The 17,864-nt window shown below is 46.1% G+C and overlaps 3 protein-coding genes across 4 annotated transcripts in view; 2 read left to right on the forward strand and 1 right to left on the reverse strand.

Annotated features, from left to right (window-relative positions):
* Positions 1-109: 109 nt before the first annotated feature.
* Positions 110-3,530, forward strand: CENPS (centromere protein S). The gene is made up of 5 exons (XM_048967975.1): positions 110-803; positions 951-1,074; positions 1,414-1,447; positions 2,152-2,218; positions 2,921-3,530. The coding sequence occupies exons 1-5, from the start codon at positions 705-707 to the stop codon at positions 3,068-3,070; spliced, it is 474 nt and encodes a 157-aa protein (XP_048823932.1). The 5' UTR covers positions 110-704; the 3' UTR covers positions 3,071-3,530.
* Positions 3,531-3,976: 446 nt separating this feature from the next.
* Positions 3,977-10,127, reverse strand: DFFA (DNA fragmentation factor subunit alpha). 2 transcript variants are annotated; one of them, XM_048967974.1, is made up of 6 exons: positions 9,932-10,127; positions 9,685-9,846; positions 9,214-9,344; positions 8,462-8,651; positions 7,951-8,105; positions 3,977-7,536 (listed from the first exon to the last, which is right to left on the reverse strand). In XM_048967974.1, the coding sequence occupies exons 1-6, from the start codon at positions 10,026-10,028 to the stop codon at positions 7,333-7,335; spliced, it is 939 nt and encodes a 312-aa protein (XP_048823931.1). In that variant the 5' UTR covers positions 10,029-10,127; the 3' UTR covers positions 3,977-7,332. The 2 variants fall into 2 exon arrangements, with proteins under 2 accessions (XP_048823931.1, XP_048823930.1); XM_048967973.1 differs by having other exon boundaries at positions 9,214-9,384; positions 9,932-10,046.
* A 6-nt stretch (positions 10,128-10,133) lies between these two features.
* Positions 10,134-17,864, forward strand: part of PEX14 (peroxisomal biogenesis factor 14) — a 72,785-nt gene continuing 65,054 nt past the window's right edge. Inside the window, exons 1-2 of the mRNA XM_048967972.1 lie at positions 10,134-10,255; positions 15,621-15,668. Coding sequence (XP_048823929.1) covers positions 10,220-10,255; positions 15,621-15,668 — 84 coding nt within the window. The 5' untranslated portion in view covers positions 10,134-10,219. The remainder of the gene's footprint in view (positions 10,256-15,620; positions 15,669-17,864) is intronic.

Below are 17,864 nucleotides of genomic sequence, written 5' to 3' on the forward strand. Positions count from 1 at the left end.
GCTTCTTGTGAAAGGATGAAGGGTGGGATGGGGCATGGGGAACCTTGGTGCAGATTGGAGGTGTCAAGACAGGTCTGGCTGTCAGTTCTCTGTGCAGCTGCAGTTCCCTGCTGATTCTTCCTAGCCATGTGTTGTGCCTCCTCCTGCCCCGGGCCAAGTAAAATAACCTGCAGCAGCATGCAGGATTGGCTCCGTTTTTCCTCTAATCCCATCATTTTAAGGACCGTTGAAAATTCACCTCAATGCTTGCACCTTTATTTCGCAGAACCTGTCGTGTAATATGTTTTGAGCTGTGAACTGATGCCTGGATTAATTTTGTGCTCCCTTTAACAGGAGAGCTGCTCAGCGGCTGAGTGCCCGTGTGATTTAACAAGGGACTGCTTATGATTTAAAGCGACTTTTTGCAGATTACACTGTAAGATCTAGGGGTTCTCTGTAACACCAATGTGTTACTGCAGGCACTGGCACCTGAAGTGCTGTGGAAGTGTGAGCAGTTGCTGTTCACGTGCTTTGTGTTACAATTCTCTCTGGTGAGCAGTAGGAACGGCTCTGCCCGGCGTTACAGCGGAACTCCGCGTGCGCAGAGGTGTTTCGGGGCGGAACGGGGTGCTTCCACGCGTCCATCCCAGTGCGCATTAAAAACCCACCCGGCTCCAGCCGCACCTGCGGGCCTGAGGGAACGGCCGGGGGGGGCGGGGCCCAAGATGGCGGCGGCGCGGCTGCGCGTTAGCGCTGGGCGGGAAACTTCGGGCGGGCGAGCGATGGAGGCGGCGGGCGGCGAGCAGCGGGAGCTGCTCATCCAGGTGCGGCGGGGCCGCTTCTTGTCCTGGTCCTGCCGCCCGTGCCCGGCGGGGCCCGGCTGGTGGGCCAGGGGCGGGGGGCCCCGTGTGGGTGAGGCGCGGTGCGCGCAGGGCGGGCTGCGGGCTGAGCTGTGCGGGGCCGTCTTGTAGAGGCTGCGGGCCGCGGTGCACTACACGACGGGCTGCCTGTGCCAGGGCGTCGCTGAGGACAAGGGCGTGCTGTTCAGCAAGCAAACCGTCGCGGCCATATCCGAGATCACCTTCAGGCAGTGCGGTACGTCCGCGTGTTACGCTGCGGCCCAACGGCGGCTGGTGGGGATGGGCTGCGCTAGGAGAAAGAGCCTCGGGCTCTCAGTGATGCAGAGCTTCTTGTGTCGTGACTTTACAGCTACAAGAAATAGTCATTCTGTTTTTCTTACCTCAAAAAAGCACTTAAATGTATGCGAAGTGGCCCATCTGCCTGTGCAGCAGTGTTGTGTGAGAACAAGCTGTGGTCGCTTCTTGTTATTTTGTTTGACAATTTGCCATTGCACCTTTGTATTACAGCAGTATGTACTTCTTCCAAATCAGACACAGCGTTCTAAAATACAACATGTCTCTCTTTTTTCTCCAGAAAACTTTGCAAAAGACGTCGAGATGTTTGCCAGGTATGTTGCAGGACATTGTGAAGGCAGTTTTGCATTAGCCCGAATTATAGAATGTCCCATGCTGGAAGGGACCTTAAGGATCATCAAGTCCAGCTCCTGTCTCCATCAGACCAACCAAACATCAGGCAATACATCTGATTTTAATTGCATAATCTTTAAAATGTATTTTGCAGTTCTTTTTTAAGGTTTTAAAAAGCTCTCTTGGCTGATTAAATAGTTACTGTGTAATTAAGAAATAGGCATGCTGTTATAGGTTCTTCCTCATCTTGGAAGTCCGCATGTGCAGTGTGAACGATTGTTTAGATTAGTGACTGCATATAATTGCCAGCTGTGTTGATGTGTAGCGGTGCTGGGTGGTTTGGGAGTGACAGATGCTTGCTAGCATACCTGTGGTTCGTCTGGTTGCTTCAAGGAGGTAAGGGAATGTTTAAGGAGTCCGTGACTGAATGAAAACCAACTCAGTAACACACTGGGAAGTCAGAGTGAGCAGCAGTGCCTGATGTTCTGGTTACTGAACGCTACTGTTTCTGTGTAGTGTATTTAGATGTATGCATACATGACTACAACACAAAATTTTTTTTACAAACGATGGGTATCGTTGGTTTACTGGGTCCCTATTAGGCCCCATTAGTTAAACGTTCTCCGTGATTTTTTACACCTGGAGTTAGCAAACACATCAAGAAGTGTTTTTAAATTATATGCAGGCATGCAAAGCGAAGCACAATCACTTCAGAAGACGTGAAGCTTTTGGCTAGAAGGAGCAATTCTTTGGTGAGATTCACTGTATTTTCTGCCTTACAACTTTCTCATACCTGTTGGTTAATTCCTAAGAGCATCTGAGTGATGCTCTTTAAATGTTGAAGCAACTGTTGTTTAAGCAGTTTAATTGGTTTATAGATGGTGGATGGGCACGATCCCATGATTTGTTTTAATTTTCATCACATTTTTCTTCATGATGCTGTGCCTCACTGTGGGCATCTGATTGCAATTTAAGCAACAATGCTCTGGTTGCAGTAGAGCTTCTGAGGTTCCAAATGTATGAATACAATAAACGAGCACTACTTTTTTTTTTCCTGACATTGTATTCCTTTATTTTAGCATAAGGTCAGACACAGTTTGCACCCGTGTCAAGTTGCTGGGTCTCCTTTTAACATAGGGATGATTCACTTCATTTCTCTTCTGTGCTGGCCTATAGGAGAAGGCTTATCTTTGCTTTTTAAGGACTTTACAGTATAAATCGGTGCTGCTTTTAAAAATAGAACTGCAAATGAAGTTTTGAAAGCTAAATTGAATGCTAATTTTTATTTTATGCATTTTTTTCCCTTCTATGTGATTTAAACTATGCAACAAGAACTCAGTGTGAAAGGACATAGTAAAGGCTGGAGCTGAATTTTTTGTTCTTAATAATTGTGCACTATTTATGTCAAGGTCTAATGTTCCTCATTAGACCACTGATTAGTTTATTTTTCTCAGCTTAAGTACATCACACAGAAAAGTGAAGAGCTTGCATCAAGTAACATGGAACAAAAGGAGAAGAAGAAGAAGTCCAGTGCAGCTAAGGGAAGGAGAACTGAGGAAAATGAAACACCGGTGACTGAAAGTGAAGATTCCAACATGGCATGATTTACCTTTCAGTAACTTCTCTGGTCTTCCCTTACTATCCTAGAAGACCAAGGTTAGCCTGCCAGTGATTGCTCTTGCAGGTTAGCAAGCTTAAGGAATCTCTATAATTTTTTTAGGTAAACATGCTTAGTTACATTTTCTTGTTCCAAAAGTGAAAGGACTGTCAGATTCCAACAAAGTTTACAGCCAAAATGCCTGAATTGTTCACTAAACAAAATCTTACTGTTATTAAGAAGAAACTCCTTTATTGATAGAATTTAAAGCAAGGCATAGCCACTGAGCATATTCACACCTCAGTATGAGCAACTCCCTGCAAAGGACAATTTAATTTCTCCAATAATTTTTTGACCTCTTCCTCACTTCCATTTCTGACAGATTTGTTTAGCTATTATAAACATTTTCCTTTTTCATAGCCGTATCTCTTGTTGCCTTGGCAATTAAAGCATGTTCTGTGTCATTTCTCTCCTGTGATTTTGTTGATGTACAGTAATCACCTTCTGGAAGTTGTGGGGCACTTTCCAAACGTTGTGGAATACGGCCCCCGGTGGTGGTTGGAAATCACTACTGCCCTCCGCCGGTCTGATGCAGGCTTACCAAATGCTGACTAAAAATGAATTCCTCCTACCTTCAGATCAATATTTCACAGTGGCACTTTTAAATATCCTCCTGTTTCCCAGTCCAGAACTGCTCCACCTCCAGGGATAAGATGATCTTTTAAATAAATTATTCTACAGACTAATGCAGAGTAATCTAGATAGATGATGATAAACTGTAGAGATTCTGTATTCAACAGGAAGTTTTTCCTCTTGAAATGCTGGTGTTTCTTGACTTTTCATATATATGTTTTTTAAATAATGCCCCTATACATTACTTTCTTTCTTGAAGTTTGTGTGTCATCATACATTTCTTTCTTGAGGCTTTGTGTATTGTCATATATACTGGTCACCATATAGGAGATGGAAGAGTTTGTGATGTTTTAAGGAAGAAATCGTTAATGCAGTGTTGAAGACCATTAATTGAGGATACATGGCAAATGTATTTCTGAGAAAGGAATCTGTTACAAGGTAGGTTTGTCTACTTGGATCTGTAAATAATGAAGACTAAGTTGGGGCTTTGATATTCTAAATGTTTTGCCATTAACAGAACAAAGCAGCAGCCACCCCAGCTTTTGCCTTCTGGCAATGTTCATGACCTGTGCTGCATCCCTGCCTCCTGAGCACCTCTAAAACGTTCATGCTTATGAATCATGTGCTGCACAGTTCCTTGTGTTTAAATGTTAAAACTTCTTAAAGGAAGAACATCAAGGAAATGCTAATTTTTGCATAGTTAGGGAACTTGCAGCTTAAATGAGCTGAAGTGAATCAAACACTTTTCATCTATAAAACATACATCTAATTTAGTGTTAAATTAAATTACAAAGCATGGTTTGTTTCTCCTGATTTGCATATGCTAGATAAGCAAAGAGTGACCAAATATCATTTTCTGCTTTGATCTACACTTGTCTCTAATGCAGATGGTTCTTCAGCTGTCTGTTGTCCTCGGCTACAATTTGTCACTTTGACCAAATGCTTGTGCACATAACACTGCTGGAACATGGAAGGTGCTGGCTGAAAGCCTGAGGTTGTGCACTGAAACGTTTTGTGATTGTTTGATGTAGAAACATTAGATCTGGCAGCAGGTCTTTGTTTTCACTGACAGGGAATTTAGCTCTGAACTGATGTTCAGAATATAATGATCAGAAGCTACCCTAAAAAAAAAAAAAAAAAAGGCCAATTTATAAGGATAATTGAACTGCTACATTTAAAAATGCCACTGAGGTATTTTAGTTTTCAGCTTTGATTGATTGCACTGTTGAAATAGATCCAAGCAGCAGTACATAAGCTTGACCATTAAAAAATGATTTTTCATAGAAATTAGGGGATGAGATACAGCAGTGAAGTCCGTTAGCCTATTAGCTAATTGCTTCTCATTTTTCACTGAGACATTTGAAGAATGTTGACTGTAACAGAGCTTTAAGGAGAGTTAAGTACTAAGTATGTGCTCTTTGCAGATGATTCAAATTACTCCTGAAAGTTCAGCTTTCAGCTTAACTGCAGCTCCCATCAGCTTATAAAGTTCTGATTATTTTGTTACTGTATCAGAGTGATTAAGGAAAAAAGTATCTGTTTAAATCATACTATGGTAGGCACAGTTAATAATTTAATTCTGAAGTTTAAGAACTGCAATATTGAATAACTTGCAGGCATCTAAGTTCTAACCTTGGTAACAGAAAAAAAGGAGAAAGCAGTGAAAGCCCTCTATTTGTTTTCTTCTTAAAGTCAGATTTGAAGGACCATCACTGCCTTCTACAAGAAGTACCAGCATGGTCTCTGTCAGTTCCAGCTCAGAATTTGCCTGAAGTAGGTGAGTTCAACACTCCTAATACATGCAGGATGTCAGCAATTATGCTGTTATTTTAGGTGTATGTGAAAAAGCTCCGGGTAAAATCCTCCTTTCCTCTTGTACAGCACGAGCAGCAGGATTTCCATTGCTAAGCTAAGCTAGGAAAAAAAAGCAAAGTATTGCAGCCTTGAGCAAGATTGACAAACTAGATGATAACAGGAAGAATGCGAGACATGAGCTCACAGAAAAGCCTGCTGACAGCTGGTATGCCTAGTGCACTCAGTGTCATGTGCTTTGTGAGTAACAGAGCATGCTTCAAAAATTGTTTATGGACAGCTGTATACGCTCTTTCATAAAGGCTTGAACATAAAAAGACTGTAATAAGTAGCTATTAAAAACAGCAGGAAACTCTTTTACCTGCCATGGCCTGCAATGTTACAAGCCAGAAATATATACTGTACGAAGCAATCATGTGCCTTGGCAAAACAGGCTTCAAGAAGGTGACTGCAAGCTTCCCTCCAATTCCAGTCAAGTCTCAGTGGGTTCTTGCCCAGAGGCACTGAACTGGCAAGGATACATATTAATTACACAGGCAGTCTAACTTTGTATGTGCCACAATCCAACTCAAACCTACATACAGTGGGTTCATCCGACTGCCTGCTGTAGCAGTACTTAGCAGAAGGCAGCCTGCACCATTTGAAGTTATGTTCAGCCAGTGGGTTTTGCGTGGTGATAGAAAACATCGATAGCTACAGAAACATTAGGTTCTGTCTTACCTTTCAGATTATTTTATGTCCATCTCCCAAGATGGAGAGTTCTGGTGTGATGTTCACAGGAGAGTGAATGCAGCTGTACTTCCACAACATTTTTGAGTGAGTAAAATAGGGAACACTTCTGTATTTAAGTTCTACAGTCCTTAACATAATACTATGCTTACTGGCACATTCTTTAATCATAGCAGCCACATCAAAACTAATCCAACGTTTTAGTACAAAAAAGTTTTAAAGACATGAGAATTCAGTCAATTTAAAAACAAGTAGGTTAATGCAGAGCTGTCATGATGATATACCAATGGTTAGAATACAGACCAGCCAAATACAAGTCTTCTGCCCCACAGCCATTCAAAACAAGCATTTCCATTTTAGCTGTTCTACAAATTAGTGCTTGCACTACACTGAAAGATGCAGGAGTTTTTTTACATGAAAAATAAACAAACAAAAAAAATCCCCATAACCACAACAAAAACACAGAAGAGGTTTTGATTTTACTTTAACAGGTAAGATTAGCATGAGAATTCCAAGTGCCTAGATGCCAGGCTAGAGATTAAAGGAAGCAGCTGGAAAAACTGCCCAATGCTAGTATCACAATAAGTCCCTCAAAAAAACCCTAAAATCCCAACCCCCCAAAAAACCCAAATGTTCTGTGTTCAGTGAGCAATGATCAAAATGCCTGCTTTCTGTTCATTAACGACGTAAATAATTTTCATCCTTTCTGCTGAAAATTGTGGGAAGGTGAGCAGACTGCCTGAGGCTTCAGAGCTAGATCAGCATTATCAGATGGAATTTTCTGGCTCCCACCCCAACGAGCTATTCAAAGCTCAACTCTTGCATGCTGTGTTTAGCAATACCATTGTTTTACTACTCTGCAAAAAATCCAAATCCCTTTGGTTACACATGATTTGAATCATCACAAGTATTTATGCCTCAGGACAACATCCAAATTTGAGTTTTCTGTAGCCAGACCACAGTATGACCAGCAAACTATGGCTCCCAGGACATACCTTATTTCTGTTGGTTCTAATTAAAAAAAAAAAAAAAAAAAAAAAAAAAATGCAACTGACAACTACTTGTATTTCCCTCACATGAGGCAGAACTACAGTCTTATTTTCTGCGTTTTGAACTAAGCCCATCTCCACAAGGCAGTGCTTTCTTGCCCCTTGATGCGCTCCTCAGGGAGTGCAAAGTCTGCACTTGCTGTAAACGCTTGCAGAGCTCCTGATCACAGGCTTGTTGTACAGCTTCAGCTTTCTGCTTGTCCCAGCCTAAAGCTGCAGCCAGGGCTTGGGTGTCTTCTTTCACCACCAGCTGTAAGAGACAAACTTGTAGCAGTGCTGCCCACTGATGCTCTAACACCACAACCCCCTGCCCACAACACACTAAGAACAGCAGTAATGAGACACCTGTTAATGCCAATGTAGTGTTGAAGATGTTTCCAGCTTACATCTTGTATCTCTTAGGCTAATGTATTTTTCTTTATATTCTACCAGTACTTAGAGCTCTATGAAGTACTTGAAGCTCTATGTTCAAACTAGCAGAAAGCAGTTACTTTGTTTCTGCAGCAGAGAAAAGTGAGATTAACAATTTAATAATCAGAACATTTTCTCATGGCTAGTTTACACAGACTTTCCTTTTTGTGCCCCAGAGGCTTCCCCTCAACCCTTCCTCCCAAGAGGAGAGATTTGCCATGGTTGTTGACATGACTGTATGATCCTCACCCACCTCTAGAGTCTGACTGTCCAAGCAGAGCTCTGGGGCAGGTTTCTCTTTTAAAACAGCAAAGATCTGGTCACTGAGGGCTGTTCTGGCTGAAGTCCCTGCACTGCTGGAACCTGTGTCAACCACGTCCATCTCCTTTCCCGGTGCACTTTCAGACTCTGAAAAACAGAATAATCATTACAGCCACATGCACAGGACAGGAAGCGTAGTCCAGACTGCATTGTTGTTTTTGAGATTAGATATGCAGCCTCTAATTTAGGAAATCCATAGTATTAAGGATGACTACACTGTGTAAGCTTTTCCCCCATATTCTACTTTCAGGCACTGTAAGCAATGTGACAGCAGTGAAAGGACTCCTGGTCTCTGCCATTCAGAGAACTCTTCCACTACACCAGCTATTCAATGATGTTAATAGCAAGCGACTCACCCCAGTCCTTCCCCCACTTATTTGTCCCACTCAACTCTTCCAGGCTTCTCCGAGAAGCTCCTTTTTCAGCATCCTAATGTTCCCTACCTGCTACTTTGCTTAAGATGTTGTCTTCATTTTTCAAGGCCTCTAAGTAGAGTTCCAGGAGCTGCTTTGACTGACGTTCCTCTTCTCGTCTGTCCAGCACCTGCTGCAGGGTGTCCTGCAATACCTGGGTTTTGGATTGACTTTGGGCAAGTTCCTCTGCCAGATCCAAACGTGGTACATCAATAAGCACCTTAAAACAATAGGAGTGCTCCTGTTATATGGACTGAGTGAGTAATTCCGTCACACTGATTACAGCACAAACATCAAGCCCGAGTGACAGAGCCTCCACCTTTGTGAAACCTTGTATATTTCACAGCAGTCAGCCTGGTTATGAAAAGCTGCAGTGGCATTCCAGCAGCCCAGAGATATTCAGGAAGTTGCAGAATGGTGCATTTTTAACATGATGATTTTTTGCCTGACAATTCCAGGCAAAGTACCAATTCTTAAGCAAGTGTAGAAGCACACAGAAGAAAGCCAGCAGGCTGGCACTTAAGAATCTGCATGCTGCAAGAAGGGGCAGAATCACAAAGATATGCTGTGAGGGATAATCAGTGGTTTAGAGCATCTTCCTCGAGCACTTGTGCTGTCAGTGCAAAAATGATTCCCCCTCAAGGAGAAATTTCACTTTAGCACCACAGCCAAAGAAACAACAGCTGAATGAAGCTTTGAGATCTGATTTGCTTATTCTGTTTTGTGCCATTCTTTGCAATGTATGGACAGGCTTGGCCCCTGCTTGGTCTTCCCCTCTGTACCTGCAGGTCGTCTTCAGACATCAGGATGATGTTGGACAGGTCACCCTTCAGCTGCCGGGCCAGCTGCCTCCACCTCTCTGCACCGCTGTCCACTTCGTCCGCAGGCTCTGAGAGCCAGGTCGATCTGCATTCTGCCATTAACATCATCAGCCAAAAGATGAAAGCACAAAGCTATCGAGATCAGAACGAGAGCCATTACTTCCCATTTACAGCTATTTAACGCTGCTTTTTTTTTACGCAGTGTCAAAACCGGACGGTGACATCTCTCACAGAGCAGCTCCTTGCTAAAACGAGGCTCTCTGGCTCGGCTTCCCCGCTCAGATGGTCGGGGGCGTAAAATCTGGGGCAGTTTGCCTCCTTTCTGGGGCCCTTTCTCGCTCTCAGCCCCACACAGCCCCGCTCGTACCCGGCAGCTCCGCTCGCCACCCCCATTTCTCCCCGCCGGGAAGAGCCGCCCCGCGCCGCCGCTACCTGTGCTCTTCCCGGACCACCTCTCGCCATTGGCCAGCGCCACGAACTTGGTGTTGGATGGCAGGCACAGGAAGTAGTCCTCGTCGTCCACGATGGTGCCATCCTCCGCCAGCACCAAGGTGATGGGCCGCCCATCCTCGCCGATATCCAGAGCGCGGCCAGCTGCGCGCAGAGAAACGTTCAGTGCCGTTAGCGCCGGCCCCGGGCTCTTTCAGCGGGCCGCGCTCCGGGAATCGCCGCCGCTCACCCTTGTCGCGCAGCTCCCGCAGGCAGGAGGCGGCCAGCCCGTGCTGCTCGCGCCCGTCGCCCCGCCGCACCACGCACGGCTTCATTCGCGCCGCCATGGCTGCGGAGGGGCGGCGCTCGGCGCTTATTTCCGCGGCTGCCTTAAAGGGACAGGCGGCCTGGGCCGCGGCGACGGGCGTCGGTGGCGCATCGGTAGCGCGGCGCTCAGCTTGTGCTGCCTGCGGCGCTCCCGGCGGCGGGGCGGGCGAACCATCGTCTGGGCGGGCATGGATTAGCTGGGCCTGGGAAGATGGCCTCCTCGGAGCAAGCGGAGCAGCCAAGCCAGGTACGCGGGGCCGGCGCTCTACCCGCTCTGCTCGGGCAGCGGGGCGGGTGGGGCCGGGGCGCCGCCACCTCCGCGGGGGAGCGGTCGGGAGGAGGGCTACCGGCTGCTGGCCTCGGCTCGCCCCGCCGCCTCCTCGTGAACCGGGGCTCGCGCCGGCCCTCTGTGCTCCCGCCCCCCGCGCGCGGCCTCGGCGCCAACCGCCTCCCGCGCGCCGCTCCCCCTCACGGCTGCCACCGGCGGTCGCTCCCGGGCCGCTGAGGCGCGGAGCTCTGCGGGAAGCGCGGCCTCGAGGGGCGGAGGAGGGGAGGAGGTTCCAGCCTGGGAGCGGCTGCCCGGGCCTCGGGGAGCTCTGAGTGTGTGGGGGTAAAGCAGTCGGATGGGGGGAAAAGAAGTCGGAACGAACCAACGCAGTGCTCGAGCGGAGAGAGGCGAGGCAGTGCGCGAGTCAGGTGGGTTTGCACGTCAGGTGGACGAAGTGATTGTGCCTTGCAGCAGCTGGGGAGAAAAATCCTTGAAGCAGTGGCACCAAAGGGCACAGCAATGACGGGAGCGATGCAAGCCCTGCCCATAAGTGAGTGAGGGGTGTTGGGAGAGGCACCGGCGTGTTGCCGTTACTGGGTGCTCAGGGCAGGTACTGGAATCACTGGGGTTTCATAAATTGGGCCCTGAAGCGAATGGGGGAGGCAGAGGGGAAGATGGCAGCACGATGGAGTTGCACTTGTGTTGGGTTTCCAGCCATCTGCGTTTGGGCTGGAGGGGGACCTTCAAAGGCTGTGCCATGGGACTGAGAGTGCAGTGTAACCCTGTGTCACCACGCCACCAACCAAGCCCAGATGCAGGGACCTGGCAGCCTTCTGATAGGGCACTGTGCAGTACCACAGGAAGGCTGTAAAACCTTGAGGCGGTCACAGAAAAGCCTTTTCTTGGAGGTGAAGGCTGTGGGAGGAACAGGGAGGAAAACAGCAGATCTGCTTTGCTTTTCTGCGCAGTCATTCACATCTGTTCTCATTTGACTGAATCACCACTCACCTTTCCATTGGTACTTTTATTTTGGACTGAAGAAGCTAAGTTTGTAGGGAGCATTGCTGAGCTAAATGGAGATGAATTCCATAAAGCTTGTGCTCTGAGCCCTGGGCTGTGAAAGGCTCCGTTATCAGGCTACTGGTTGGCTTGCTGGACAGTTCTGCACTGGCCATGTGCTTTCATGAGTAGCAGCTTGAGGTGCAGGCACAGCAATCTGTTCCTCGTGCTCTGGGTGAGCGCCGTCAACAGGAGGAAACCTGAAACATTCTCAGTCTCTGAGGCAGCTGTCTGCAGGTTTCCGATAAAGAAGTCTGCTTAATTGATAAATATGATTGCCTGAGAAACATTTGGGTTCCCATGATATCACGTACTCTCACTGCACCCTTTAAATCTCTGTTTTATACTTCTTTAGTATTGCTTTGCCTCAAAAGGAGGCTCGATGTTTGCATTTTGGATGCAGGCTGTTGGAAAGTAACCTTTTGCCACAGAGAATCCGCTGTGTCTAGCTCCTGTGAAGAGAGAGTGGGTTCCAAGCCACTACAGGAGAAAATGGGCACTTTACAGCTCCCCTGCTGGGTTCTGTAACGTATACAAAAGCAACAGCTCATCATTTGTGCCCTGTGTGCCTTATGGCCTGTCATGGCCTCCTTATGGCAGACCCAGTTTGTAGGGCTCCTTTGGTGTTGTGCCTGGTTTGGGTACAGGAAGTACTGATGGGTTCAGCTGCAGGACAGCCATGCTCTGTGCACCAGGAGCAGCCCTGTTTGTACTGAAATTCCTCCTTCCCTATGTTGCGTGTTAGCATGGGATGGAAAGGTTGTTCTGTCCAAGGCTGTCAGGCCCCGCTCTCCTCCCCCATCGCCCTGACATTGATTGCATGTCTTCATCCAGAACTGCAGCTGGGGAGTGTTCAGTGCCCTCAAATCTGATTAGATTGGGTGGGATTGGCGAGAAACCAGCAGGTTTGGCCAGGAGCAAAGGGTGTAATCTGCAATTAAAGGATATGTAGCTACAGTAGATGATTTCTTAAGGGGACAATTTTGCAATAAAGCTTTTTATCTTTTTATTTTTTACCAGAATACAAATACCACTCATTATATGCAGCCGCTGCAGTTTTGACACTGGTACCAATGCATGTAAGGGGTGGTCCTTGTAACACGCTAAACATGTAAAGAACTTCAAAAATATATTTATTTTCTACCCCTGATCATGATTGTTTGTAGTCAAACATTCAACACGAGCCTGTGAGTGGTAGAACTGTCTTGCTTAACATGTTTATGTTTGGATCCTATCATCTGCTATTACAAATCTAGTTAGTTTAGCTGCTGCAAAGGGAGCGTCTGATATCTTTTGCCTTACTGTCTGTTTTGTCTCATTTGTCTCATTCTCATGAATTAATGTATTGCCTCAAGCATTGCAGAGAGTGGTGTTGCAGCACAGATGAAATCATTGACATAGATAGGATTATGCTCTAAAGGCAATAAACGTTTCTGCTACAGATTTTAAATAAGTTATTTTGTTTAGAATTCATATTCCTTGGGCTTTTTAGTAATGTTAATAAAACAACAAAATAAAGAAGAAAAAAAAAAGAACAGCCCCTAAAAGGGAAGGGTGATCAAGAGGATGATGTGGGCTGTGAACAGAGTAACTGATTTCTGGCCTCTCTGGGCTATCAGGATTTCTTTGGTGCTGAGTACTTGGACCGTATACTGGAGATTGTGGTTAGCTCAGCCAGCAGCAGCTCAGGCCCAAATCTTGTTTTCTTTCTAAAGCTTCACTGTACCCACTTTGGGCCCAGCCTGCCATCTAGCTGTGGCTTGCCTTCATGTAGGGAAATAATTAAATTTCAAAGGTGTTGAAAGGTGCCTGATTTCTTGCTCCAGAGTTGCATCTCTCTAGTTGCATCACTAGTTGATGCGTAGGTGAATTTTCCTCCCCTCTTGCCTCAAGCTCTGGAGTGCTTAGCCTTGGAGTTTTCTGCTGTGTGCATCTTAAAGGATGGTTTATGGTATGGGATATTTGGTCTCTGGACTGTGATGGCCATTGCTTTGGTAAACACAGGCTATTGAGCAGCCATCGCATAGAAAGGATGGATTCTTCCCTGACTTATCTCAGAGTTCCCATGTGCCAGAGGGTTGCTGTGCTCTGCCTTATGACACCAGTTCCTTTATTGTCACAGTGCCTTGTGTGCACAGATACTGCAGGAAGGAAATGCAGATCTCATTTAAACTGTTGGTAGCCTTGGACGGTACAATCAAAATACTATGGATTGTCCAGCTAATCAAATATGTCATCAGGCTGTTTACAAGCACATCAGAATTTTTGATTCTGTGCTCTCAGTACTCTGACCTACCCACATAATACGTATTTTCACACATTAACCTGGGCTCCATTCCAGGTGCTCTTTGGGCAGTTTCCCAGGTTGGCTAAAGGCTGCATGTAAGTCTGTAAGTGCTGGTGCAGCTCCTGAAGGCAGAACAGATGTGCTCCTGTGTATGGGAGGCTCTGGGACTTTTCTGGGGCTGTGAATCCCATGGAGATCAGTGCAAGGGAATGGCTCCTTTCTGTGTGGCTTTGTTCCTTGCAGCTCTTTTCACAGTCAGCTTAAGTAGTTCAAATGCTTTGGATTTTCCTTAAAATGTGCATATTCTTAGAAAACCCAACACTTAACCCAAGTGTCTTGATGGAATGGTTCAGTGGAGGTAGCTGTAGGTGCCCTTTGGAAGCATTCAGCAGCACTGTCTCCCTTGTCTCAACACTTCTGACCCTGACAGCAGGTACACTGTGAGTATGGAGATAGGAGCTCAGCCACAGACTTGAAGGGAGAAGTGCCCTTTTCTTGCAGTCACGTGGCATTGCTTCCACCACACTGGTCAGCGTGATTCGGGTATGGTGTGGAAATGGTATTTGCAGTCATTGAGATGAACTGATAGTGGCTGATTGATAAACATTGGGCAAAACAAAACTGGAGGTGGCTGCATGGGGAAAGGATGAGAGCCTGCAGAGATCACTGCCTTGATGTGGGAGCTGGCTGGGCCTGCAGAGGATCGGGTCTGGAAGTAGCAGAGTTGGATATGTTTGTGTTACTGGCACCCTCTTGTGGCAAATACTCATTTCTGTATATTTTTGGGTGGTGTTTAGATGGTGAAAAAAGAGACTTGAGCTGCTTTGAAGGTGTGATGTATTGCATAAGAGTGCATGTAGTTGAGGTCAAGAAGTCACTTAAGGACTCTGTGGTATCACTGTGTAGCTTTCACTGTACTCAATGAATAGGATCTCCTTTCTCTAAGTGAGCCTCAAAACGTGTCATCTTTACCATCAGTATTATTATTTCTTCATTGAGGCAACCAGAACATGACTGTTTCCCTTAGGAAGAAAACACAGTGAAGGCAGTACAGCATAGCCCATCTGAACACACATGAATCCCATTAGAAAGTAGATGGTTGATAGAAGATTTTTATGCCGAAATGAAGTGTCTGTACCTTGGGAGAGCTGAGACATGGTGGTTATGCAGTGATCAAAGTTTGCATTTGTTATGCCTGCAGAGTGGAAGCTCCTGAATTTTAAGTGTAATCCATCAGGCTTGCTGTCCTGCCTACATCCCATAGCTTCCCTTTTACTGCTGTGTGCCACCCTTCCCTGGTGTGCAGGTGAGGTGCTCAGCATCTGATGACACTGGTATTGCTCAGGTGCTGTGGGCTATACTTAAATCATTGCTTTGAAACCTGTAGAGGAATCAGATTGGATGGGGCCCTGGGCAGCTGGGCTGGTATTAAATGTGGAGGTTGGTGGCCCTGCATGTGGCAGGGGGTTGGAGATTCAGGATCCTTGAGCTCCCTTCCAACCCTGGCCATTCTGTGATCATGCAGCAAACAAAGGGTACATTACAGGTGATGAAAATGGGAGGTGCTGAGTGTCAAGTTTAGGTCTACAGAGGAGGAAAAGGAACCACAGAATTAGAGCAAAGTACCTTTCATCCACTTCTGTAGCAATATTTTGGGCTGCTTCTGTCCAGTATCTTTCTTCGATCATCTCAAAAAACCTTTGCAGATGTTAAGGATTTACTGGGTCCCCTGGAAACCAATCTTAGTGCTCTCTGGCTTCCTAGAGCAAGCTCTGCCTGTTTGCAGGATTCTGTTTAAATGACGACTGCTGGAACTAATTTTCTGTGTGACCCAGGCAGGCCTTTTGGTCTTCAGTTCATCACTGAGCTTCTGCTAATAGCAGAAAAACGTGCGTCTGCCCGAATCCTGCGCATACAACGGGCAGTCCGCACAGACAAGCGTTTCTAATTGTGTCCATCGGGTGGCGATGTAACCTCACTCTTCTTTTTGCTTTTCAGGCCGGCTCCAGTCCTGCGACTGAAAATGCAGCATCTCGGGAGCCTCTGGTAAGTTCTTCTAGCAGCAGCACGTAATTTCTTGCTAATAGTACAAAATATGAGTTATTCTCTTTGCTATATCATTTTGAATCCTTTTTGTTGTTTGCTTGTTTGTTTGTTTTTAAAGAGTTGGCTCTTTGTGAGAAAGGTATAAACTGCTTAATGTTGCCATGCTGCTGACCTGTGAATTCTGCAGTCTGTGGCCATGCCCTCCTGTCTTTCCCATGGTTTGACATGGCTCACATAGGCCTCTGAGTTTATCCGAGCACAAAGTCAGCCCCGTGCAGGGGCCACTTGTCCTAAGGGTGTGCAGTGTGTGCTCCTGAGTACTGCTTATTTAATAAGGTGTCTGAAAAAGAAACTGCAGCATAATTTGAGCAGATATTCTTTGGGTTACTGTCTAATAAAACGACTTCTGCTGCTCAGTGCCTCACTCGAGCTGTCTTTACTCTGAGATACACTCAGCTTAGAAGTGCTTGGCAGCTGGTAGTGCTCGTCGTCCAGTGCTTGGACTCTAGACCTGGTTTGAGAAGAGCTTGGGGATTTATTTTTTATATGAGGAGTGCTAAGAGAACCCTGTTCTGTTTTTATGGTGATGGAGCCTGAGAAGTGAGACATCGGTCTCCTAAGCTGCAGCCATTCCTTTTACAACCCTCTTTTTCTTTTTTTCCCCTCTTACTCTTCAGCCCTCCTCTAACTTTGCCAAAAATCTTAGCCCTTCTCATTGTCCTGAGCACATCTTCTGTTTCTCTGAGTTGCTTTCCTTTGGTGCTGGTGGTGAATATAGGCTGTCTGTGGTGAGAAGGCTGAAGTACTTTCTGTAACAGCACAGTGCAGGTCATGGCAAAATGTTTTTATTTTGTAACTCTTATCTGGAGAACCCAGGAGTTAATTTTTATAGGAGAGAGATGTGAGTAAAGACTGTGAAGTGGGAAGGGTCAGTAAAATACATCTAATGAGAGGGCTGCTAAAGAATTCTATTAAACTCTGCAGTGAAAATCTCCCTACCCTTGTAACACTGTGCGATCTCTGATAGCATAGACATCTGTATGTGAGATTACCCAGAGTCATTACTGACAAAGATAACACTCCAGCTTTGTGATGGATTTGGTGTTTTTTCCTTTTTCCTTCCCATATGAAGCCTATAGCTGGCAGCACATCATTGCAGCTTGTGCTGGTCAACAGTGCTTTCTCTTCTCAAGGCAGATTCTAACAATACCTTTGATTTAATTAATTTCTTACTCTGTATGCACCTAAAGAACTGCTCAGAGGAAGCACATGGCAGCTGTGTATCTTTGTGTGGATATGTATTTGTACATGTGCACAAATATTTATGAATGTAAAGAACTCCAAAGTAAACTGTAGTCTCATAACGTTGAGTCTTGCATGTGAGTTAATTAGGGCCCTTTGAAAAGTGGAGTCTTTCTCCTTATTTTTTCATTATTTGTCTTTTATATTAAGCTCTCACAGCTTCTGTCACGTTCGCTTTGCAGCCGTTATTGTTTCCAGCTGGGTATCTGTAGAAGCCTTATTAAAGGAGTGGTGCAGTTCTGTCAGCCAGATGACCCGAGTTCCACCGCGCTGCTGTGGCTTCTCTGCAGCCAGGATCGTGCATGCTGCCTCCTAACGTGTGCAGCAGCTCTGGGTCCGTAAGGCGGCCTTGTGGGGGCACAGCACCGCGTCAGAAAAGTGTTTACGGAAACAACAGAACAAACCGTGGCGTGAGTCCAACAAACGGCGCCGTATGGAAAGCCGTGAGCGCAGGCAGATTGCTGCTGACTTCAGACCTGGTGTGAAAGAGTTGAGGAAGAATATGTCTTCAGACTCTTCGAGAGTCTAGAGGAGGGAGAAAAGAATCTCGTGACCGAATTCTGTTCTGCCCCCCTGTTGCCTTTATTGACTTAACTGGTAGCTGAAAGGGCTGGCGTTTCTGAGGGCTGAGATCTGTGTTGGGTGTATTAATGGTGTGCAATGGAATTGGAGCATCTTGTGCTGTGTCAGCAGATGTCATGATGGGCTCAAGCTGGTTTTGTATTGCATTTGTGATTTTAATGAGTACTGCATCCTGCACAGTACTAAATACCTTCTGCTCTGTGCCTGGTGGCACTGTCTTCCATGTACTGTGTTAGCCTGCAGCTTTCGAGGGGAACTCAGGAAAAGCAGCGGATTCCAGTTATTTACAAGAAGATGTCTGTATTCTCCAAG

Source organism: Lagopus muta, chromosome 21 (genome assembly GCF_023343835.1).
Source record: "Lagopus muta isolate bLagMut1 chromosome 21, bLagMut1 primary, whole genome shotgun sequence".
NCBI lineage: Eukaryota > Metazoa > Chordata > Aves > Galliformes > Phasianidae > Lagopus > Lagopus muta.

What these genes read in the sequence shown, in the direction of transcription:
- CENPS (XM_048967975.1), top strand. Translation starts at nt 705, where the DNA reads ATGGCGGCGGCGCGGCTGCGCGTTAGCGCTGGGCGGGAAACTTCGGGC. An exon ending in GATCACCTTCAGGCAGTGCG is followed by an intron (nt 1,075 to 1,413) that starts GTACGTCCGCGT and finishes TTTTTTCTCCAG; the next exon opens with AAAACTTTGCAAAAGACGTC. An exon ending in GACGTCGAGATGTTTGCCAG is followed by an intron (nt 1,448 to 2,151) that starts GTATGTTGCAGG and finishes AATTATATGCAG; the next exon opens with GCATGCAAAGCGAAGCACAA.
- DFFA (XM_048967974.1), bottom strand. Translation starts at nt 10,028, where the DNA reads ATGGCGGCGCGAATGAAGCCGTGCGTGGTGCGGCGGGGCGACGGGCGC. An exon ending in CATCTTAAGCAAAGTAGCAG is followed by an intron (nt 8,106 to 8,461) that starts GTAGGGAACATT and finishes TCTGTTTTTCAG; the next exon opens with AGTCTGAAAGTGCACCGGGA. An exon ending in TGGACAGTCAGACTCTAGAG is followed by an intron (nt 7,537 to 7,950) that starts GTGGGTGAGGAT and finishes TGTCTCTTACAG; the next exon opens with CTGGTGGTGAAAGAAGACAC.